General features: G+C 39.3%; 1 protein-coding gene across 2 annotated transcripts in view; it reads left to right on the forward strand.

The window, feature by feature from the left end:
- Positions 1 to 25,663, forward strand: part of LOC124805278 (DNA repair protein complementing XP-C cells homolog) — a 134,814-nt gene that overhangs the window by 39,253 nt on the left and 69,898 nt on the right. For both annotated transcript variants that reach the window (XM_047265791.1, XM_047265790.1), the window contains one exon: positions 3,526 to 3,767. In XM_047265791.1, coding sequence (XP_047121747.1) covers positions 3,526 to 3,767 — 242 coding nt within the window. The remainder of the gene's footprint in view (positions 1 to 3,525; positions 3,768 to 25,663) is intronic.

Consider the following 25,663-nt stretch of genomic DNA (forward strand, 5'->3'; position numbering starts at 1 on the left):
TAAATTGTCTACCTGTCCATAATGTAGGTTTTTTATGTCGATAAATCCCCTTCCTTAAATGAAACAACAAGTTTACTGTTACCAGTCACCGTTGACTTTCACGGTGACTGGTAACAGTAAACTTGTTGTTTCATTTAATGTCAGTAACAGTCACGGTAAAGCCTAACCTAAAAATGTTCTCATTTAAATCCCCTTCCTCCTTCCTTTCTGCTTAATGTGAATCTTTCTGTTGCTGAATGTATGTGATGTATTCTATATTTGTGGCATTGTGATCGTGTAAGTGTATTGAGTGCATCTAGGTCTGTGTTACTCCATTTCACTACTCCAAATGAGTAGGTCAATATTGGTATAGCATAAGTATTTATAGCTTTTGTGTTGTTTCTTGCTGTCAATTCTGTTTTCAGTATTTTTGTTAGTCTTTGTCTATATTTTTCTTTTATTTGTTCTTTAATATTTGTATTATCTATTCCTATTTTTTGTCTGTATCCTAGATATTTATAGGCATCTGTTTTTTCCATCGCTTCTATGCAGTTGCTGTGGTTATCCAATATGTAATCTTCTAGTTTAGTGTGTTTTCCCTTGACTATGCTATTTTTCTTACATTTGTCTGTTCCAAAAGCCATATTTATATCATTGCTGAATACTTCTGTTATCATTAGTAATTGGTTGAGTTGTTGATTTGTTGCTGCCAGTAGTTTTAGATCATCCATGTATAGCAAATGTGTGATTTTGTGTGGGTATGTTCCAGTAATATTGTATCCATAATTTGTATTATTTAGCATGTTGGATAGTGGGTTCAGAGCAAGGCAGAACCAGAAAGGACTTATTATTATTATTATTATTATTATTATTATTATTTTAAGGCAATGACACATTGTGGACCTGTTAAGTGTACAGTGACATCTGCACGTTATAAGAACCTCATCGCTGCAACATGTGATTCCAACTTTGCAAGAACACAACTGTGTCCACACCACTATTTTCATGCAAGCCTCTGGCACTTGACAGGTGAAAGATTTGCTTTGAGAAACCTTTGGTAATTACCGCAACATCTCTAGGCAACTTCAAAGTGTAGGGCCTTTCAGATCCACTCCCCCTCCCCTCCCCAACCTAAACACTTGTGACTTCTGGTTGTGATGACATCTGAAAGATCATGTCTATCGGGGATGTATCCAGACTCTTCCTGATCTGAAGGCTAGCATATGATGCATATCACTCTGATTGTACCAGGCATGCTGCGAGCAACTGTCGACCATGCTGTATTATGGATGCAGCATATTGTCGAGTCAAAAGTCCATATTGAACACAGTGTATAACTTGTGACTGTATCCTAATAAATGTCACAAAACCACCATTACCATGTTTTTGACCATTCTTCCCCCTTTCCTGTATCCACACCGCAGTTTGACTGCTTACAGCACCATACTTTCACCTGGTGGCAGAAAGTGAAACTATTATTTTTTCAGCATACTCCGTGAATGCACCAATTAATGAACCTACAATGTTTCTGCATCCTGCAATGTATACAGCCCACACTGTGGCGCTCAGAATGCAATCAGTTTAATTGTATCCACCCTGTTTTAACAACCTATCTGACCGGTACATTGTGTAGGTTGGGTGAATGACAGAACACAGAATACCATTGTGGGAGGATAGGATATTTGTCATTTCAGGGCACTATGTGAAGTAATCAAGGCCCTGGTCAGGAGTGACACTGAGCTTTTTAATTAGCCTGTGATTTTGAATGATAAGAAATGTGTTCATCAGTGATTGTTTCAAAAAATGGGGTTTGTTAGAATTGCAGAAAGAAAAAGACACGGAGGATTAGTTTATGGTGTGTTAAAGTTGGATGTTCTCTCAATTTTGAGGAAAAGTTTGACATGTTGCAGAGAGGCTGGTTTGTCCTGTTTGTTGCAAAACTGACCAGCTACATCTGCATATTTAATTTTGTCAATTTGTTTCTGCTTGGATACATTTTCAGTGTTGTTGACAACTTTGATTCTAAGACAGTGCTTTCTAGTCTTTCTGAGACCTTTGCTGAAACAAAGTTGAGCACCTAACTAAACTTTTATTTTTGGAGGATACCAGTGCTGTTATTGTAAAGCCATGAAAAATAAATAATATTGAGTTAATGTTCAGTCAAATGAGACTCCTGTGTCTTTACAAAGTTCTTTTTTGCGAAACCAAGTAGGTGCTCTTGTTTCTAACTACCTTTTTATAACTCCTTAGTTGTTGGCCAGTGCACACTGTAAATAATGCTCAAAGTTAATTTGCTTTCTTGCTTTTATTTTCACTGCTGCCATAGCTAAGACTCAACTTTTGCAAAATGTTGCAAGTCAGTGTGTCATCTTTGCAGAGCTAAAGAAATTATACTTTGATTCAAATGCCCTTAGAGCCCAAGTATTTGCTTGTTATTTTCTAAATCAGGATAGTTCTAAATAGAATTCTTTACTGGTGGAGAGAGCTCATTATTAAGGCTAGGTAGGAAGCAAAAGAAATGAACAGAAGAGTAAAAATGGCGTGGAATGTTTTTTGTAAAGTAGATAGTACAGTTAATAAAATGTTCTGGGCTGTTATGCCGAGGTTGAATGTATTTCACATTTAAACTCAATGCATCTGTTGTTGCTATCAGCCCATGGCTGGAGTCTGGTTCACATCAATCTTCAGTACTGGGATCCAAATGTCGTTCAGTTTCATGCACTCCTCCTTCCTATTGAAATTCCTGGGTGGTATTTTACAATCTCTATGGCCTTTCTGCATCCACTTGTGACTGCAGTCACTTGACTCCTATCAAAATGAATGGGTCATCTCCTGGCTGCAAAGCATGTTCCGCAATAGATTGACAGATCAGTTGTTGCGGAACATGCATTACAGCCAGGAGACCACCACATTCAGTGTGATAGGACTCAAGTACTGGCAGGCATAAGCAGACAAAACATTGGGTTTAAAGTGAAATCCTTTCGGCCATGGCAGAATAGCCTGGAACATTTTATTAATTGTGATTTTTATGGCTGAGACAGTTTACATTTCACAGAGTAGATAGTATTTTCAATGCATAGCTTCCCAATGTGTCTGAAACAGAAAGTTTACAATCAGTGTGTTTTACCCATTGTGCCTTGCGACAGTAAGGCATGGACTTTGTAGTTGGAAATCAGTCAGCCCTGAGGGTTGCTAGTGAGCAGTGAAGAAATGCTTGATGAGAATTACTAGGAGGCAAGAAAACAAGCAAATGAATCAGGAACAAACTGAACTGAAATACGTGACTGCAGTGAAAATTAAATGGGAGGTCCATGGAACATGTAGCCAGGTTAGTGGATAGTAGTAGGTGGACCATACATAGATGGTGGCAGTCTAATAAATATTAAAGTCCAGCAAAAGAGTTGCAACTGAGATTTTTTGAAACAATTTAGAATCATAATAAACAATATTCAAACCCTTTCTGTTATAACCCATCAGAAAATTTAATTTTGTTCCTTAGGGGGTAATTACCTTTGTATAGTGAACTAATGATAAATTTATTTTCAGTCTCGAGCCAGCCAGCCTGTGCATTATGTAGCAGCATGGCAGGATGACGGTACCATCAGAGATGTGACTCGCCGGTACTGTCCTAAGTGGCATACTGTGACACAAAAGCTTCGTGTTGATGAGGAATGGTGGAAGGAGTCACTAAAACCATTTACAGGCCAAAGGACTGCTCGTGATCATCAAGAGGATGAGGACTTGTACCGTCAGCTGCAGGATCGGCCCATGCCAACCACTCTTGCAGAGTGAGTTTTTTAAACAGTATTATATATTGGATTATAGAATATAAAAAGTTTGTGACATTCATTAAATAATCTCAAATTTGACAAGATTGAACTTCAAAACCGTCAAAGGTAGACACACTGGTCTTTGACAGTATAGTGAGCAGATGTATATTTTTTTTATAAATTTGTCAACTCACTGCATAATATGTTTTATAATCTAGAGCTCCCTTAGAGTTTTGCTGATCACCCTGAGTGACTGTTAATCTTAAATTATTTGTACTGTTTAAAATGAACAAGATTATATTGTTGGGCTTGCCATTAGCACCAGTCTTTGACATGCGAGATTTTCATGTGTATCAGTCTTTTACACTTACATGAATCAGTTATTGGCAGGTAGCTCAACATAGTTGTAAAGGATCGTGAATAATTCGATGATAGTTTCAATACAGAAATGTGTGTTGCCTCATAACGTTCGCCAAACAGAATTGAGGCAAGTGTAAAGTCATACGAGGCACATGACTTTCAATGAAAAATATCGTAGACCATTGGTTTTCTTGTTCAGTTATCAAGACAGTAACATATTTGCAATGTAATCATAGAATGTGGGACCACACATCCAACCACTTTCAGATTATCCAAGCCCCCATGTTTTTTGGTGTGCTGTTAGCTATTGCATCAGCAATTCTCTCACCTGGGAAAACGAAGGGAAAGAAAATCATAAGAGGAGCGGACTTAGCAGCAGCATTTGCTGTTAAAACGTGGAGCATTACAATAAGGGCCCAAAGATTTGCTAATTTGACTGTGCTCAGAATGATATTCTTCCACTTCCTGCATTAATCCTCCAATTTATTGTAGAAAATAGGAATATTTGCTTTTTATTTGCAGGTTTGTTTCACTTGTAGTTAAGTTACAGCAGATTATGTAATTTTCATGTGTGTTATGGAGATGATTCATTTGCTGTTTTCTTTCCTTTCTGAAGAATAAATTTTATAGCATTTTTGCAAAAATATTAATTGTGCTTGTTGAGCAGTCCATAAATAATTATATTTTTCTTTCCTTTTCAGTATTCTTTTAGCAACTGAAATATTCAGTTACTTTCTTTCAGAAGGTAAAATCATTTCATTTGTGCAAGGTGAAAATAATTGAATGGCATTATTCTTTATGCACTATAATTTATAGTGATCACTTTCCACTCTGGATTAACTTACCAGATGGAGCAATCCTTCAAAGGAAGCTACCGTAATGGATGATCAGCAGAACTAATTGGACACTGTTCAGCCAGCTGGCTGTGTTCAAGCACCTAGGCACCGATCAGGAATGAGGGAACCACATCACACGTGTGATCCACCAAGCTGCCGAATTCCAATGGTCATCTTAGAAGGAAGCCTGTACCTTGCTGGACTGATATATGCCACTCACCACACCTAGGCCAGGCATATGCTTTGCACCAGTTGAAGTGCTGCTCAACAGTAGAAAAGCTCATAGCCTTTCAAGTCATAATGGGTAAAGACTGACACACACAATCAAAGAGAGCAATAAAAGGTCATGACATGTGTTCCTGGACTCTTATCAACTGATCTATTTGTTCTGGAAAAGTATGGGAAACCCTCAGAGGGCTTTTTAGTTAATGCAGTTGCTTACCAATAGCAGTGGTGCTGAAGCAGGAGAGCAGGAGTGTCTCCTAATAATGCCCGGAGATGTCGCCCAGATAATGGCAAAGCATTTTACGACGACTATTGTCACTGCCATTCAGGATCCAGCCTTCCACCGCTACCATGAGACCGTGGAGATTGGTGATCTGGACATAAGGTCCAACAGTGCTGAGTCTTACAACTGCCCTTTCTCCTTGTGGGACCGAATCCAGTACAGCATGCTGCAGCTCTTGCAGATGGCATCAAAGGAAATCCTCCTTGAATGTTTTAATTTGATATGGCAGACTGGACACATTTCCAGCTTCTGGAGGGAGGAAATTTTGAGACCTCTGCTCAAACCAGGAAGCACCAAATGTGTCCCACTAGTTACCAGAGTGCCACCTTAACAAGTTGTGTGGGAAAGACCTCAGAGCTGATGGTCAACCATAATCTGGCCTCTACGTAAGAGACCAGGCAACTCATTAGCCACAGCCAGTGTAGATTCAGGTGATGTCAATCATCTGTTGACCATCTAACCCTGCTAGAGGTGACTACTGTGCAGGCTTTCTTATGTAGATAGCATTGCATTAGGATATTTATTGAGATATTTATTACAGTAATAAGGTATATGACACTACTTAGAAGTGCAATATTCTTGGACAGCTCCAACTGTGGGCTTTCTTGGTTACCTCCCCATCTTCATTCGGTCCTTCTTATCAAGGATCAAGTTGGCGATGAAGTGTTGAATAGTTTTGAACAGGAGTATGGGGCTCCCCGTGGTAGCGTTTTAAGCATTACCATCTTTGTCTAGCCATAGGTAGTATAATGTCAATGGCGGGGAGTCCTCTATAATGCTTCTTACTTGTGGACAATTTTACAGTTTTTGTTCCTCCTCTAGCACTGTATCAGTGACTTGCCAGCTACAACTTACAGTGAAGAGATTGAAGGAGTGAGCTGCAAAGACAAGTTTTAAATTAGCTACAGATAAGTTAGTGTGTGTGTGTGTGTGTGTGTGTGTGTGTGTGTGTGTGTTTGTTTGTTTGTTTGTTTGTTTGTTTGTTTGTTTTAATTTTAGTTGTTCTTGTCATATTTTGAATTTATGTGGGTGGCATATGGCAGGCTCAGTTTGGTGATGTTTCTGAACCTCATTTTTAATTCCAAACTGTGATGGCTACCACACCTAAAGGTCATAATACCAAGGACCCGTAAATCACTTAACAAAGTGGCTTAGCTGCAGGTCTTGGGTAGTGGACAGGGCATGTCTTCTCCAGTTTTACAGGGCTTTCATGAGATTGTGACTAGACCATGGGTGTGTACTATAGAGATCAGTGCAACCTTCTTATTTGAAGATCATTGATGCTATCTACAATGAATGGATCAGACTAGTCATGGGTGCTTGGAGGACCAGCCTCTTACCCACTCCCTTTGCTGAGGCTGGGCCCACATTCACGATACGGCGCCAACTCCTCATGGTGCGTCAAGCATATAAATTCCTCGCTGCTCTCAGTTCGCCAGCATTCCGTACTGTTGTCAGTCCAGTTATTCAATACCTTTTTTCCCATAGTCCAAGAACAATAAGGCCCTTTGGGATCCGTGTGAAAGTCTTCTAGAGTCAGTTGATGTTATGTGGCAAGTTCAAACCCAAATCCAGAGTTGGAGTGACTGCCAGGTGGTTCCTAAAGAGGCTTAGAATAATTTTATATTTACTGTGATATTGTTTTTAATACCACATTTTACACCATTTCAAGTGAGTGTCACAACTGTGTAGCTGTATTGACAGATGGATCCAAACAGAAAGCCTCCATTGGTGGTTGTTGTTGTTGTTGTTGTTTTCTTGATTGTGACCTCAAGAATTTCCTGTGTTTGATGCAGAACTATACACAATCTTGAAGGCACTGGAGCAGATGAGATGTGTTGCAACTGCTAAATTTCTCGTCTGTGTCGACTCCCTGAGTGTCTTTCACTCTCTACAACACTTGTATCGAAGTGGATAAAATAGTCTCGGATATGTAAGATGCCCTTCTCCACCTACAAAGTCTGACAAGGGCGGTGGGCACATCGGTATTATGGGAAACAAAATGACAGATGTAGCAGTCAAGGAGCAAGTCTCAATAATAAGATAGCTTAGTCAGGGTGTATACGACCCGGGAGATCCGGGAAAAACCTGGGAATTTTTTCATCCGGGAGAAAACCGGGAAAAACCCAGGAATTGTTTATAACTCTGGGAATTTTTCATTGTTTTGGTTTTCAGTTAAATTTTTTGTGAATTTGACTGGTAAGAACCAATACTCCAATAAAGGATATTACTGTATCCCGCTACTGCAGAATAATACTGCAGCAACAAAACATGAACGAGAGGAAACAAACGAAAATAAAACTTAAGTTGCAAAGGAAATGTTCCGTATACAAAAATAAAAAAAAAAAAAAAAAAAAAAAAAGGTGCTCATACAAGTGTCTGCCAATAGCACAGTACGTCGAAGGCTTAGGAAGACTACGCAATGCTTCATAACAACACATTGCCTCCGATGAGAGTGACATGACCACTGTTAAAATTAGTGTGTTTTGAGCAGTTGCAGGCGGGCTTTTGCGTATGCGCAGTTTAGTCGCGTATGAGTAATACCTTGTCCCGCTTCTGGTTACAGAAGTGTGGCTGGGCGCCACTACCTAATATTGGCCCAGTTCGGAAATATAGTAAATCTGGGGCTGATGCACAGAGCAGTCCGAGTTGTTGTGGGGAGGTGGGTCGTCTCCACGTGACCTGTGTTTACGTTCAGTGATTTTGTTTCATCTTCGTTTATTGCTCTCACGTTAAATGATGATGAAACGGATTTTTGTGGCCGGGAACTATCAAATGAATTAAAATACGTTCGCTTAGCAACGGAAGGCTAAAATATGTTATTAGTTTCAGATTTTATTTCCACTTTTCTGATAGTCAAGCATTAATTGCCTTGCAGAACAATGAACTTTTTTTTGTCGGTTTGCTAAAGAGATTTGGCTTTTAATCTTTTCTGCTGAGGCAGTCAATTTATTTGAAACGAAGTGTTTAATTTCACACTCTTGGCGGGTTTCAGCTGTTCACTACATTTCAAGTGCATGTATGGCATTATACCATAATAAAGAACCAAACACGAGATAATACAGCACTGGTACTCCAAGAAAATTTACATCCGAATATGGACATACAAATGTGCACTTTAAGCCGAATTATGCATTTTAGTGTCACGAATTTCTGATGCTCTTGGAGTACCCTCTGATGTCTTGTTTCTTTTATGACATAATGTAAGATCAAAATGTTTTACACGTACGAACATATGGGCTTCCTGCATCATCGTAGCTACGCAAGCGAGATGACGCCTGTTATCTGGCACTCTCCTGCAACTGCTGAAACGAACCTATTTCTAACAGGTCGCGGGAAAATATTGCGAATGGTGGTTTGAAAAGAGTTACATTCAAAGCAAATTTCCTTTTGCACAAGATGAACTGTGTACGATGAGTTTCTTAGATCACAAAGCGTTTGACTCCATTTAAAAATCAACTCTTTGAGGACAACCATTTAGAAGAATTTCGAGCCAGATCAGACATTTACGTCGTTATTAAAAATTTTACTGGCACATTCGTGTGACGTAGCTTAATTTAAACCATGAACTTTTCTTATTTGTGTGTTCGCTCTAGTTAAGAGTGATCTTGCTATTGGCTGACTATATCACATGTCCTATGCTGTCATCAGCGGCGAGATCAAGTGACATGAGCTACAACTTGCTTACAAAAGTGCATCGCTCTCTCGATTTCAGTGCTTCGGAAAGTGACATGCGGTGTTTGGTGCAATTCAAATTTATACTTTCGTAATACGAAAATATGCAGCGTACATGCCCCCCACTCCCGGGAGTTCGTTGTTTGCAGTGCCGGGAAATTCTAAGTTGGTATATAAAACCATGAACATTCAAAGGATTGATGAGTTTTACAGTGCCGAAGAAGAGTATACTGTCACTTAACTCGAAAAAAGTGTATTTTCACCCGGGAGAATGTGTATTTTTAACCGGAAATTCCGGGAAAAATCAGGGAATTTTTTTTCTTTGTCCATGTATACACCCTGTTAGTGTGCCATTCCCCTCCATGGCATCACCTTGCTGTTGAAGTGCTAGTCATCTTTCAATGGGAAGATGAGTGGTTGGAAGTGACAGACAATAATCTGTATCTGGTAAAGTCAACAACTCAGCCATGGTGTACCTCCTAGTCACACAGATGGGATGAGGTACTTTTCACTTTCTTTTGCGTAGGACAGCCCTATGAGGCATGGCGTCTTGCTCCAGTGAGAGGACCCTCCAAAGTGTGATGCTTGTGGATCATGGTGCACCACATTTTACTAGGCTGTGTTTTATATCCAGACAAGTGAGTAGAAGTTAGTTTTTGTAAGTGGTGAGGCAGTCATGTTTCCCGGTGTAGTTATGTTAGCTTTTCTCTTGTATTATTGTGTTTTAATTACCAGTTTTAGAGAATTTCATTGCCCTCTATTCTAAATGACAACCAAATGAATGTAGTATGATTTTTATGGTTTCATCAATGTCTGACGTGTTCCCTAAAATTTTAGGGAGAGGTTTTAATGTGTCATCGTGGCTATGTTGTTGTTGTTGTTGTTTTGTTTTTTTTATCTCCCAGTCATATTTCCCTGTTTATGAAATGTATTCGCTGTTGCAAATGTGGAAACCATCTGCTATATAATGGAATGACAGCAATGAAAATATGTGGCTCAAACACAGATTTCCCACTTATCACGAGCGGTCATCTTACCTTTATGCTATTTGAACATCCCTTACAGCAAGACCCCCAACTTCCGTACGTTATGAACCATTTGTCTGCAACCTGCACTTGTACATTCATTATGTATGTTCCCATACAGGGAGACATTTTAATTGAAAGTCACTTGTCTGGTGTCAACAGATAAATACGATATTGCAGTGTCTTTGATGTTCAGAAGCATGATGCAACATTCCGTCGGACATGCATGCACGTACTTGTTATATAACACTTCATGTTGTAATGTTCACTTATGTTTGAATCTTCATGAAGAGCATACACAATGAAATGACATTCCATTGTATATAATACCTGTATGAGTGATACACAAATAAACAATACAATTTATTTGTGTGTGTGTGTGTGTGTGTGTGTGTGTGTGTGTGTGTGTGTGTGTGTTCTTGCAGTTTATGGGCACCCAGTAGTGAGGTTGTCAGTGCTGTCATGAAAATTGGTTGAAACAGATGTGGTTAAAAAGGCTGAAAGTCACAAAAGAAGTAGGAGGAAGTCCTGTGTAACTACACGCACTCTCAGCCAACCTCACGAATAGTCACCTGCTCAGTCACACTATCTCAGATCCTTCAAGATAAAGTAATAGCAGTGAAATGACATAAAATGCCAATTAAAACAGAGTAACTTAAGAGGAATGCTAAAATAATTGCTCAGGAAAATATAATATTTCGATGCCTGTTTTCAGAAGTTCGATGCAACAGGCACTGCGGTGACTACAGTGGTTATGAAATACACAAAATTTATTTGAAGTTGCAAATATGGACAACCATCAACTGCATTTAGGATATCTGTGCACACCTCACAGCCAGACCCATACTACCACATTTTGTCAACCATGTGTCTATAACCTGCACTCATATGTTCATTACATATATTCCTATACTGGAGCGAAAGTTGCTTGCTCAGTGTTGGCGGATAAATACGATATCGTAGTGCCTGTCTTGTTTTGAAGTGCGATGCAATGTTCCTTCGGGGATGCTTGCATGTCCATGTTCACAGGAACATTATATCGTACTTCTCATCAGCACAGGCACTGCAATATCAAAATTCCCCCTGTAGTCATTTTAGCTCTCTTGTGGTATTGTGTTTCAATTGTCAGTTTTAGATTATTTCATGGCCTTTACATTATCAGGGTGTATATGACCCGGGGGATCCGGGAAAAACCCGGGAATTTTTTCATCCGGGAGAAAACCGGGAAAAAACCGGGATGTTTTTAGAATTCCGGGAATTTTTTGTTGTTTTAGTTTTCAGTTAGATTTTTGTAATTTTGACTGGTAAGAACCGATACTCTAACAAAGGATATTACTGTATCCCGCTACTGCAGAATAATACTTCATCAATACAACATAAACGAGAGAAAAAAACGAAAATAACTTAAATTGCGAAGGAAATGCGCCTTATACAACAACGACACACAGTACTCAGCCAATTGAAAATGTCTCAAAGGCTTTAGGAAGACTAAGCAGTGCTTCATAACAACAAATTGCCTCCAATCTACCGGGAAAAGGGGGCGCCAAATTGATATTCTTAAGGAAAAAAACTTGTTTCACGAAGCGCCTAGCATCCAGCGCACGTTTCTCTATCGATTATTCATAAGATTTTGAAACGCTTCCCTATTAGTTTTTGAATATTTTTGAACACATTTTAAGTTGATTTCTGAATGAATCATAAGTTGACTTATGAATGCATGCATAGTGTACGTGATGTCTCTGTCAGGAGAATCCTTGTCGCATCTAGAAATAAACTTTCCGCAGACGAAAGGGGACGCGGCTATAAGAGCTGAGGGAGTAAAGCCGAACGGATGAATGCCAATCGCTGTCTGATTATGTGGTTGATTGGGTTTGCGAATGATCAGCATTGTTATAATTACTAGCAAAATCCATAGATTCAGACTACCAGAATGGAAATAAACGACTGACAGGAATAACATGTGAGAAAGATTACGTACTATCTTCTCAGGGTATCCAAGAAAAAGAAATTCTGACAGAAAATTTTTGGCCAGATCGCTACACTAGTAAGGACCAGTAGTACGGTTCCCGGTTAGCAGCCGCGTACATTGTATTCTGGAAGTAACGCGGAAAACGTGTTGCTCGAACACGTAAAAGCGGCTAACCAGAAAATAATCGCGGGATAACTAAACCTGTGATTCTGGCAGGGTTACTGAAGTTAATCGGCAAACAAATTTTGACAGTGGCAGCAATAGCTACAGAATTGGTGATGACAAGATTGTGAGAACGAGGAAGGAGAGGAAACGGGAACATCACACAAATTATGGAAGAATAAGATGATTCCCAAATTTATATAAAATTTCGTAATACTGCTTTTCGATCTCACGCTTGAGAAGCTGATGCGCATGAATGAAATTTGAAACTATTTCCTAACATAAAGCTTTTTGCTTGTAGTAATGCCTAATAGGCATTTGTTACTGGTACTTCATGGATTATATTCTGTCGTGTTATAAAAATGGCCATTTGTGCCAAAACAGTCTCGTTTATTTGGTGTGTTACAAAATTGCTCCCATATTAGAAAGGCCTTTTTTTTATCTAGCAGACAGTGACAAAATAGACGTAATCAGATCAAGAAACCACATCAATCTTGAGTATCATTTGTATTAACAGCTTTTTCAGTATTAGATAACAAAATTTCGATTTTTCATTTAGCAATACGTTTGACGAACTTTGTTGAGGTAATAGATTCTTTCGCAGAAAGGAAATCACGCCATGTAAAGCTGTACCAAGCTTAGAGAGAAAAAAATTCTAGGAGCTAAGGTTTGAAGAAATGTGTAATTTATTGCTTAACTCTTGTCAGTATTGGTTTTAAATATCCTATATTTAATATTATGTCACACAAAGCAACAAGTTATTAACTAATAGGCAATAAAGAGTTCAGATTTTCTGAAGAGTTCTTGTTCTCTCGATTACAAATAATCCCATCCGCTATTAATTGTGAGATTTTTTTTTTTTTTTTAAGAGGGAGAGGCTGTCAAACAGGCCGACTGGGAGAAGGAGAACTACCACAGGACATTTCAATTTCCACTCTCCTGAGTATAGTTTGGACGTGCGGTAGAAAAATGCTTTATGAAGAGTCGTGGCACTGCACTTTGGCATACTTCAGACCAAATAATATGTCTCACATTTCCTCGAATACATATGTTTTATGTTTCAGACTTTTCAGAAAGATGTGAACTACAAGATGAACATATTTTGAAAATTCGATTTTTTTTAGTATTGACCTGGTTTGCAAATGTCTGAGATCCGGGGCTGATGTGCAGAGCAGTCTGAGTTATAGTGGGTAGTCTCCACGTGACCCGTGTTTACATTTAGTGTTTTTGTTGTTTCCCCTTCGTTTACTCTCACGTCAAATGAAAACAAAACGGATATCTGTGGCTGGGAGCTCTCAAGTGAATTAAAACACATTCACATAATGACGGAAGGCTGAAATATGTCATTAGTTTCAGATTTTATTTTATTTCCATCCTTCTAACAGTCAAGCATTAATCGCCTTGCAGAACAATGAAGTTATTTTTGTCTGTTTGCTAAAGAAATTTGACTTTTGTTAACTTTTTCCGCAGAGGCAGTCAATGTATTTGAAACGAAATGTTTAATTCCACAGTACTGGCCAGTTTCAACTGTTCGCTGCATTTCAAGTGTACGTTTTCATTTTCCAGCACGTATGGTACTATGCCATAATAAAGAACCAAACACGATATAATACAGTACTGGTGCTCCAAGAAAATTTACATCCCGAAAAACACACAGAAAAGCTGAATATAAGGTCGAGGTCTCCTTCATTGGGAATCTGGACATAACGAATGTGCCCTTTAAGTATGCACTTCAAATGTGCACATTTTAATATGGTTAACGAAATTCCGATGCTCTTGCAGTATCCTCTGATGTCTTGTTTCTTTTATGACATAGTGTATGATCTTTCAATGTTTTACACGTATGTACATACGGGCTTCCTACGTCATGATAGCCACCCAAGTGTGGTGTCACCTGTTATCTGCACTCTCTGGCAACTGCTGAAACGAACCTATTTCTAAGACGTCGTGAGAAAATATTGCGAATGGTGATTTGAAAAGCGTTTAGTTTCAAAGTAAATATCCTTTTACATAAGTTGAACTATGTGCAAGAATGTACCATGAATTTATTAAATCACAGAGCGTTTGACTCTCATTTAAAAATCAACTCTTTGATGACAAGCCATTTAGAAGAATTTTGAACCCTGAAGATAATACATTTATGTCATTATTAAAAATTTTACTGGCACATTTGTGTGATATATCTTAAAGTATAACACGCGCAAAAACGATCAACAGTATATGCGAAAGCGTAGTATCTCTTGCAGCTCGAGACCAATATTATATGTGAAAGCTTTGCTTTTCTTGTAGCAACACTATGTATATTAATTTAAACAATTAACTTTCTCTGTTTATGTGTTCGTACTACTTACCAGTGATGTTGCTGTTGGCTGACTACATCGCGTGTCCTATGCTCTGAATATCCGCTGTCATCGGCTGGCGAGATCACGTGACATGAGCTACGAACGGCTTACAAAAGTACATCGAAATCTTGATTTCAATTATTCGAAAAGTAACGTGCGGTGTTTGGTGGAATTACAATGCATACTTTCATAATACGAAAATACACAGCGTACATGTTGCTGCATATCAAAGATATTTCCAAAACGTATCTTTTTCCCTGACTTTTGTTTTCTGAAGTGCCGGGAAATTGTATGCCCGTGTATAAAACCATAACCATTCAAAGGATTGATAAGGGAAAATATACCGTTACCCGGGAGAAAGTGTAATTTTACCCGGGAAATCCGGGAATTTTTTTTCCTTGTCCACGTATACAGCCTGATTATCTTGAAGGATCTGAGAAAGTGTGATTGTGCAGCTGACCGTTAGTGAACTTGGGTAAGAGGCGGTATAGTTATGGAGGACTTCTTCCTCCTTGTTTTGTGACTTTTTCATCCTTTTTAACCACATTTGTTCCTACCAAGTCACAGAACTGCACTTACAACTTCACTGCTTAGCTCTCATAAACCACAAGCAAAAACACACAGACACACACAATATCATTTATTTGTATCACCAATGCAGATATTACATACAGTGGAATGTCATTTCATTTTTGTACAGTCTTTGTGAAGATTCAAACATAAGTGAACATCACAACATGATACAGGGTGATAATTATTGAACTATATGAAATAAAATCGTCATAATTTCTGAACTGTTCGTGTTAGGACATTCAAACTGCACAGCTGGCCATGGGGAATGATGGGAATTATTATGCACAAGCATAGTTTGGTTTAGCGAAGAAGCCCACTTTCATTTGGATAGGTTCGCCAGTAAGCAAAATCGGTGCATTTGGGGGACTGAGAATCCACATTTCATAATCAAGAATTCTCTTCACCATCAATAGGTGACTCTGTGGTGTGTGTCCGGTGATGGAATGATTAGTGCAATGTTGTTTTGATGGCACAGTGACTACCGAACAGTACGTGAAGGTTTTGGAAGCTGATTTCATCCCCATTATCCAAAGTGATCCTGATTTCAACAAGATGTGGTTCATGCAAGATGGAGCTCGACTCCATCAAAGCAGGAAAGTCTTTGATGTCGTGGAGGAGCACTTTGCGAACCACATTCTGGCTCTATTCTCCGGATCTGAACACATGCGACTCCTTTTTGTGTGGCTATATTAAAGACAAGGTGTACAACAATAACCCCAAAACCATTGCTGAGCTGAAAACAGCTGTTCTGGAGGTCATTGACAACATTGATGTTCCGAAGCTTCAGTGGATCGTGCAGAATTTCGCTATTTGTTGGCGCCACATCATCACAAATGATGGCAGGCATTTCGAACATGCCATAAGCTAAATCTCAATATCTGTAGTGACATTTTGTGTTGCATAAAGTGTGTGCACGCTGTAGTTTGTTACTAATTTACTTTTGTTCCATATAGTCAAATAATTGTCACCCCTATATGTTACATTACAGGTACATATTTCATTTTCACTTTTTTAGTTGCTGTGTATTATTCTCATTCAGAATGGAGTCAGAGGTCGACAAAAGTGAACTGTAGGATCTTCTTGCATACATTGGCTGTCACATAAGCTGTAGCTGTGGCCACCTCAGCACCTTTGGTCACTGCAATGAGGATTCTGCTGTTTGCATGTTGCGTAACTCACACTTTCAACATGAAGCAGAAAAACAAAAACATTATGAAATATACACTGTTACACAAGTAAAATCATTTATATTCACATAAATTCATTGACAAATATATTAAATTACTGCTACATCCTGTCAGTTTGCTACACTACATATCCACCTCACCTGTGTAAAGTAACAGGTCGCACAGACAAAGTAATTAACACCTTTCATATCCTCCTTGTCTTCTAGTGAATTCCTTGTAGGGGCAATATGTGAGCAATTTTGATTTTTGCTAATATAAAACCAGTTACATCACGCAGCTGAAATTTTCTGGGGACAGGGCCACAAGAGCTGGTGACAGCTTACTCAGGCTGGCCGTTGCTGACAGGCAAGCTCTGGTCTTTGGCGAGGACACCTAGTCAGTTACATTTCGAATTTTCTGAGGCTGAACACCTGAGGGCACTGGCTACTTTAAGGCAAGCTCCCCTCATTTGCGTGGGTGACTTGTCAGTAGCGTTTGGAATTTTTTGGCTGAAGGACTGCACAGTAGTGTGGTGCTTTGCCTTTCAGTTACCAGTAAGCCATTCGTCTTTCTTTGTAGAGATGCGTGGTTGATTATTTTGAATTTTCTCTTGTGGGGGGAATTCCAACAGCAGTCTCCTCTAATGCATTTGGGGTGCCAGTAGGCCACTAGCTTCAACTGGCTAATGTGTAGGGGCACTTTCTTCACGGGGGCACCAGGAGGGGAGAGAAGCGAAACTTTTGGTCATTCTGGCATTAGACTGATTCTACAGGCAGTTTGGTAAGTGTTGCTTTGCTAGCATGGTTGGTTGATCTGAACCAAAAATAGAAATGCTTTTATTTTGATCAAGTATTGTTTGATTTTAGGGTCCTCACAGTGATATTTGTTTTGTTTAGTATTGCAGTACTTACTTTTGTTGGATCACAAGTAAACTTTATGTTAGCGAATCTTTGTGTACATGTTTTCACGTGATTGTGCATTACAGTGCGAAGTGCATAGCAGTAATTCCTTTGCATGCCTGTTTAGCCCCACAGATGGCATGCCTACGCAATTCTATGTATTTCCATACATTAAACAGCAGTTAGTAAGTATGTATACTACTGGAGGGCAACAGCTGTTGGTAAGCAACTGAGCTTTATATTGCGATACTAGCCATTCTAGTGCAATCAGGTGCTATAAACATTCCCATTGAATCAGTGTTGTTTGCAGGGTCCATAAGATTAATTATACAATATCACATGAAGTGTGGGATATATCACAGGTCCAAGAGTGCCTTCTCCCAGCTGCTCTTCGTACGGTAGTACATGTGTAATGTTGACAGGTGAACTTGCTTCAGCTTTCAGTACACTCTTTCATGCAAATTACGTAGAATAGAACCCAGGTAATAATGAAATGAAAACTTTCTTCAGCAGCCAGTACATTATCTCACTCCATTTTGGGCACTATAGTATCTAAATAATACTGGTACAAGAAGCTGCTTCTGTGCACAGTAAAACATTGGTCAATCACTACCACCCCTGCCCCTCTACATGGCCACCTCAGCCAGGATGCACATGGCCCTAAATAGTTGTGTATGCATCTACATTTATTTAGGATTATGTAGTGACATCTGGCATAGATTTTGTAGATAAATAAGAATTTTAACTGTGTGGAACATCATATAACTTTGTTATTTTTCTTCAATTCCTGTATGGCAGTATAAGCCATTTTGCTGGTTCGTCATTTCATAAACATTAATTGGCAGCCTGCAGAATTAAAATTTATTGCATACTCCTTACAAAAACTTACTTTAACGTGCATCCCTTCCTTTCAAGATTTACTGAAAATCTTATGGCAAACATAGCAGATGAAGAATGTTATACCTAATGAGAAAATAGTGTTTGCTCAGAGTGGCCAGAAAAAGATAAGAGAAGATAGACTGAATAGTTGCAACCGAAGAAATGAAAGATGATAACCCTCCCAGGTAGATACACCACCCCGACTCCCCCTACAGTAGGATCCCCTTTGCAAGTGTGGCTTGGCTCCAAGAGCCTGGAGTAGAGATGTCGTCGATCTTACGGAACCGGTGATTTGGATCTTTCTTACTGCAGCCCAGAAGAGTGGTTCCAAACCTTGCTATTGTACATATCTGGTGTCTGTGCAGTTTGAATTCAATTGAGGTTCAAATTATATTCGTGGGCTGAAGAGTATGCTATGCATGCTTTGTTAGACATCTGGCACTAGATGATGGCCTAATATTAAAAAATAGTCAATATTTGTAAATTCTATGTTTTAAATAAGGTCATTCCATCTCTAAATTAATAATACCTTTCTTAGCAAAAAATATTATTACTACAGGGTGGCACATGAGTAGCTGATACATTTTAACATTGGATAAAAATTGTATGGTAATTTTATTTTATTCAAATTTTGCTCCAATGTTTTTTATTTCATGGAAGTATAAGTAGAGGTCATGATGCTGCAATATCGCCAGTTCCTTGATTCGCAGTTAGCGTTTCGCCATGGCCAAGTGTGGATGTTTATCTGTTCAGCAGCATGTGAAGGCAGTTCTCCTTTATGCCCAATTGAAAAATGGCACACCAATGCAAAGGTGATTTAGGTCAATATTCTACATGCGTTGGGCTTCGTCAAGGAACCCAATTCACTGATTAATGAAAAAATTTGAAGGAGAAGGCAGTTTGTTGGAAGGGAAGCTGCCTCAGACACACTGTTTGTTCTCCAAAAAACATAGCAGTGCTAGGGTCGCCATCCAATGAACTCCAAGCAAGTTGGCCTGGCAAGCACCAAGGAAAATGGGGATATGTTGTCATTCTGTACAAAGAATTTTACAAAGTGATCTCATGCTCTTCCCTTACAAACGACTGTGTTACAGAAGCTGACTCAACAGAACAAAACAGAAAAATATAGAGTATTCATTATGGGCAAAAGGAAAAGGTAGAACAATGTTCAACACATGGTTCCACCTCAGTGCAGCATTAAACAAACAAAATGTTGGATGTTGTGATAGAGAAAAACTGCAAAGTATTCATGTTCATGAAAAACGATGCATGGGGAAAAGTGACAGTGTGAGAAACTCTAGCCAGTCATGGTGTAATCAGACCAGTGTTTTTCAATGAAACTGTCAATGCTGATAGATACAAGATATTGTTGAAAAACGACATTGTACCACATTTTCTTACTACAAATCTTCTGATGAACACACAGTGGTTTACACAAGATAGCACAACACCTCATACAGCTAATGCCATACTGAATCTTCTACAGGAAACATTCAGCAGTCATGTGATATCCCATTGACACACACAATGCCACCATTGGAGATCCTTTTGGCCTCCTTCAAGTCTGTATTTAAACCCAAGGCTTTTTTTGTTGGGGGAGAGTGGGAGGCGGTGTTTGAAAGAGAAACTGTTCCCTTTGGGAGCACAGAATATTATGGAAATGCCTGCCAGTATAGTGCAACTGTGCAATGAGATAATGAAGACTTGTGCCACGAAAGTGGTAAGGAATATGTGTACTTGTCTTCGTAAAGTTGTCTGCTGCATTGGAGCGCATATTGAACATGTGATGAAGTGAAATGCATTTCTATGCACCATACTACCTGTGTGTAAAACTTGAAAATTTTGATTTCAGAAATAAGTGTTGTGGCAATATTAAATGTGTCAACTATTCGTGAACCACCCTGCATGCTATTAATCAGTACAGGACCTACAAAAATAAAAAAGAATGTGCTGACTAATATCATTTGTGTTACATTTACTTGGGTTACAAAACTGTGCCACATGATCAGCACTGTGTAATCCATCAGTGATTGTAAAGGAGCTTTAGTAATAATGCTTTGGGATACAGGATCTTGCCGATTATAATTGGAAGTCTCCCATATAGAAGAAAAAACTTCCCAGTTTCTTCATCGAATTTTGAACTTCTGAGATAATTTTTGGCCATTACTAGCTCACCAGCATGAAACATAGGTTCACTAGCTTTTTCAGTGTGTTCTTATATCCTCTGGTTAGCACTGATCTTGCTCTTCATATTGCCATTTGATTACTTTTAGTGAGAGACCAGGTTATTAATGAAAGCTGTGGCTCATCTAATTCTTTGTGGCCACTATTTCTAGAAGAGCTAATCCCTTATTAAAATGTGACAATTCGTTTTAAACTTTTTACGGTTCAGGCATTAACTTAGCCCACCTTGAATGTTCAGTGTAACTGTAGGTCTGACAAAGAAGGCCTAATTCTTTAATCATGTGTTTCAACAGATCTTGTGGAGATATCTTCTGCCTGGTTTGATGCAGCCCACTATGAATTCCTCTCCTGTGCCAACCTGTTGATCTCAGAGTAACATTAGCACCTTACATCCTCGTTTATTTGTTAGATGTATTACACTGCAGTTTTTACACTGTACAACTTTCTCTGGTACCACAGAGGTTATTCCCTGATGTCTTAACACATGTACAATCATCCATTCCCTTATTATTGTCCATGTTTTCCATACGTTCCTTTCTTCGTCAATTCTATGGAGATCCTCCTTTTCTTTTCTTAAAGTCAACTGAATTTTCGACGTTCTTCTGTAGCATCACACTTCAATTCTCTTCTGTTCCAGTTTTCTACATCTACATATACTGATCAGCCATTACATATGACCAACGATGTACTATCAATATAAACCTGTCCAGGTGATAGCAGCGTTACCTGGCAAGGAATGACTGCTGGTCACACACACACACACACACACACACACACACACACACACACACAGTGCATGTAGTATCACTGAGCGTGCTGCCTGTGTGTATAATGGGGAAGGTGTACAATCTATCTGAGTTTGATTGAGTAGAGATTGTGTTGTCCCAGAGGCTTGACACAGTCATTTCGTAAACTGCATGACTTGTCAGATGTTCAAGCACTGCTGTGGTGAGTGTCTTCAACATGTGGCAAAACCAAGGTGAAACCATGTCCAGATGCCATGGGGTTGGGCAGCTACCCTCATTACAGGCATCAGATGTCCTAGGATGGGCAGACTGCTAAAACAGGACAGGCAGTGACCTATGGTGGAACTAACATCAAATTTTAATGCTGGGCAGAGTACATGTGTGTCTGAACACACAGTGCACTGAACACTCCTAACGATGGGCATCCGTAGCCAATGACCCATGCTTATGCCAATATTAGCATCACGACATCAGCAGCTACGTCTGCAACGGACATGTGATCATAAGCACTGGCCATTGGCACTGTGGCAGAGCATTGCATGGTCTGATGAATCCTGATACCTTTTTCATCATGCCCATGGGAGTGCGCAAATCCTTTGCCATCCAAGGGAAGAGCTCCTTGACACCTTTACAGCAGGGTGGAGACAAGTTGGCAGCAGCTGGGGAATGCTCACAAGCGCAACCATGTGTCCAGTGGAACTCTTGAAAGGCACCATGATGGCCAAGGTCTCCGCAATATCCTTTCTTTCAGGAGCGCTAGTTCTGCAAGGTTCGCAGGAGAGCTTCTGTAAAGTTTGGAAGGTAGGGGACAAGGTACTGGCAGAAGTAAAGCTGTGAGTACCGGGCGTGAGTTGTGCTTCAGTAGCTCAGTTGGTAGAGCACTTGCCCGCGAAAGGCAAAGGTCCCGAGTTCGAGTCTCGGTCGGGCACACAGTTTTAATGTGCCAGGAAGTTTCAAACAAAAGTAATGCTTGAAAAGTCTGCCATATGGCTCCACAATAACAAGTTGAGACTCAACAGTAGCAAGACTGAAACTATGTATTTCTTCTTGCACAATCTACAGGAAAAATTAAATGAGTCTGACTCTGTAAGACTTCTAGGAATCCACCTGACCCGAAATTAACATGGAATACACACACTGAACTGTTATATACCAGACTATCTAGAGTAGTCTTTTTGTTAAGGAAACTAAAAACATTAGTTAGCAGAAAACAACTTTTATCTTCTTATTATGCCTTCTTTGAATCTTACTTACAGTACGGAATAAAATTATGCAGCAACTCATCTGGTGCTCAGACAGTGTTCATGTGGCAGAAGAAAGCAGTTAGAGCAATTACAGGTATTAAAAGCCAAGAATCATGTCGAAAGCACTTTTAGAAACTTAATATCTTAACATTACCTTCTCTGTGTATAAAAACGTGTCTTCTTTCCATAACAAAAAAAAAAAAAAAAATACATACCTTACCTTCCAGAACAGATGTTCATTCACATGATACCAGATATAAAAACAATCTTGATGTAGACTTTACTAGGCTATCTAAGGTCCAAAGTAGCTTTAAACAAACAGGATTAAAATTATATAACAAGTTACCACCATCACTGAAAGACCTACAAGGTGATGCCTTCAAGAAGCAGTTGCACAAATTGTTAGCTGATAAGTGTATCTATGATGTAAAGGAATTGGAATTTAGTAGAGAGTGAGAGTAACTATGATGTTAAGGAATTGGAATGTAGTAGAGAGTAACTATGATGTAAAGGAATTATAATGTAGAGAATAACGCTTTATCCTCATGTGATGTAATCTGAATGTACATAGTTTCCCAATTTTAGATTCACTATCAAATGTAATGTGAAAGCTGTCTATTTCAACAAATGTTGGCTAATGACAAGTAATAAAGAAAAAGCCCAGTGTGTTGGATTGTTAGTTCTCCAGCTGCCACCTTTTCCCCCAGTGCACTAGGCTCTGTGCACCGTGGCTGCACGCTGTCAACAATGATGGTATCACTCCAAGCCTGTAATTGGCGGCCCACAGTGTGAGAGACCTAGAATGACTGCACCATATTCAAAACCTCTTCCAACATAGGGTTCTCAAGCTGAAGGGAATGGTGATGCACCTCCTTCTCTGGGGCTGAATGAATGATTGTGCCTCTGACCATGGTGTCCACATCAGATTCCTTAGCCATGACAAAGCCACACTTATGACTGAGGCCGTGCAGTTGAGACCCCCGAGCCCAGTACAGTTGCTGCAGCTGTTTGTGGCATTGGTAGAATTCCACACATGGCAATTATCACCTTCTTCTGCCTGTGGTGATAGAACTATAGAAAATAACATGTATCATCAAACAAAAAAAAAGGCGACTCTGGTTCTTGCAAAGGAGGTAAGAGGCACATTAAGTGATATATATACAAGGGGTATCCATAATAAAAAAAAAAGCACTTTACAGATCTCCATGTCAGTCACTTGGAACCGTACAATTTGTTGATGAAACTGGTTCTTGTAAGTGTCTCACTCTTTGCGGATTCGTCATAGCGTGGGAACGGGGGTGGGCGAATGACCACTGGCGGAGCATTGGTCAATGTAGCCAACAATCATTCCAATTCAGCCATATGTGCCTGCTGTTATTGCAGAAGGAACATGATTAAAGCCTCCATTGAAGCTCTGAACCACAGAATTAAAAAAACGTGAAAATTTCAACCCTTAGTCATTGCCACTTGTGTTCTAACAAGGACACAAGGAAACACATGGCCATAAAAGAAATATAAATGTATTGGATTGTGGAGTAACATAAACAAAAATACAATGTAAGTAGTGAGATTTATGGAGTGAGATCAACAAGAACATAATGCAAGCAGTGTACACTTACCGAATACATCAACATCAGGGCCTGGAGGCCCATCCATGATCTTATAAAGACACTATCCCTGCCAGTTGTTGTTGGAGTAGCGGTGCGCACGCATGGCATACCAAGTGACTGGAACTTGGGGGTGCACCATTTGAATGTCGGCACACGATATGCTTGCCATAGTGGCCCAACTCACATCTGTTGTGGCAGTAGTTGTAGTAACCGGCAAAATACAATCTTACATACAAATTTGAAGGGGCATAAGGGGCCACATACAATTACTAATAACCATATTCTTAAAGCTAATTATCGAAGACTGAGTTTTGTTTCATGGAAACCCCCTATATCTGATGGATTTGGAAAGACCAAAAAGAGATTTGAACTTTTAAGTTTTAATTAACATATTTCTTGCGAAAAATAAATATACGACAATGTATAAATGTTTATTTTGACATTTGCAAGACAAGACAAACATTATAAAATGTAGATCATTGATTTATAAGCCATTGAGTGAGTCCCCTCGCACGTCATCCCTCAGGATGTCACTTCCAATTTGTATCTAACCTTGTGTTTTGCTGTATCTCTCTCTATTCCCTATTACAACCAAAACACATTTGCTTATTCGACCTTCATTGAACCTTGCCATGACCTGGAATAGTGTATCATTATACACGTAAAACTTGCTGCTCTTTTTAAGTCTTAAATCAAATATTATGATTCTCATTTTCAAAAAGGGCCCCAACTGCCAGATCATCTTAAAAATCACGTTCAAGGTCACAGCCATCAGTAGCAATGTTCGGGCCCCTTTGTCACCTAAAACTTTCAGATAAAGCATTTTGCTGTATTCCGAACCATTTGGCGTTATGGATTGAAGTAGTCCACCCTGTATATTAAAAGTGTGATGTATCTCAGCAGAAATGATGATTCAAAATCCTTCATGGTTACTCATGACAGCGAAGGCCATAAGTTATCAGTGCTCGGCAAATACGTGCTGCCAGTATTACAAGAATCTGGGTCCTGTTAAACTATATGGGTCACTGACATTGGACATCAGTATTTATATTCCCTATTGTTTGGAAAATTGTAGAAATTGAATTGAAAGGATGTGTGTGTGTGTGCTGTTCCAGAAAATGTATTCTCAACAAAAATAATTAGTTTTTGAAAATATAATATTACTGGATAGATCAAAAAATCCACTCACCGAGCGGACAGGAGAACACACACATAAAGGTATTTAAATTTGCAAGCTTATAGAACCAGTAACTCCTTCTGGCAGAACGTTTGAAGGACAAGGAAGAGAAGTGAAGGTAAGGATTGGTGAGGTCTATGAAATGGGGAGTGTTCAGAAAAGTCACCCAGAAGCCCAGTCAGAAGAGACTTAGTGGATGGGATGAGGAGGACAGTATTTTCCATACTCTCCCCATTTCCTAAAACTCACAAGAAAATATACTGTTTATCGACATAATAGTGACGACTGATGAAAATGGGTTATCATCATCATCATCATCTTCTTCTTCTTCTTCTTTAGTCAAAGGACTGGTTTAATTAAGCTCTTCAAGCTAGTCTATCCTGTGAAAGCGTCTGTATTTCTAAGTAACTACTGAAATCCACCTCCATTTGAAACTGCTTATTGTATTCGAGCCTTTGTTTCCCTCAACAATTTTTATGCCCCCCCCCCCCACACACACACACACACACAATCAAGTAAATGTAACACACACACACACACACACACACACACGTGATTG

This window comes from Schistocerca piceifrons, chromosome 7, assembly GCF_021461385.2.
Source record: "Schistocerca piceifrons isolate TAMUIC-IGC-003096 chromosome 7, iqSchPice1.1, whole genome shotgun sequence".
Taxonomy (NCBI): domain Eukaryota; kingdom Metazoa; phylum Arthropoda; class Insecta; order Orthoptera; family Acrididae; genus Schistocerca; species Schistocerca piceifrons.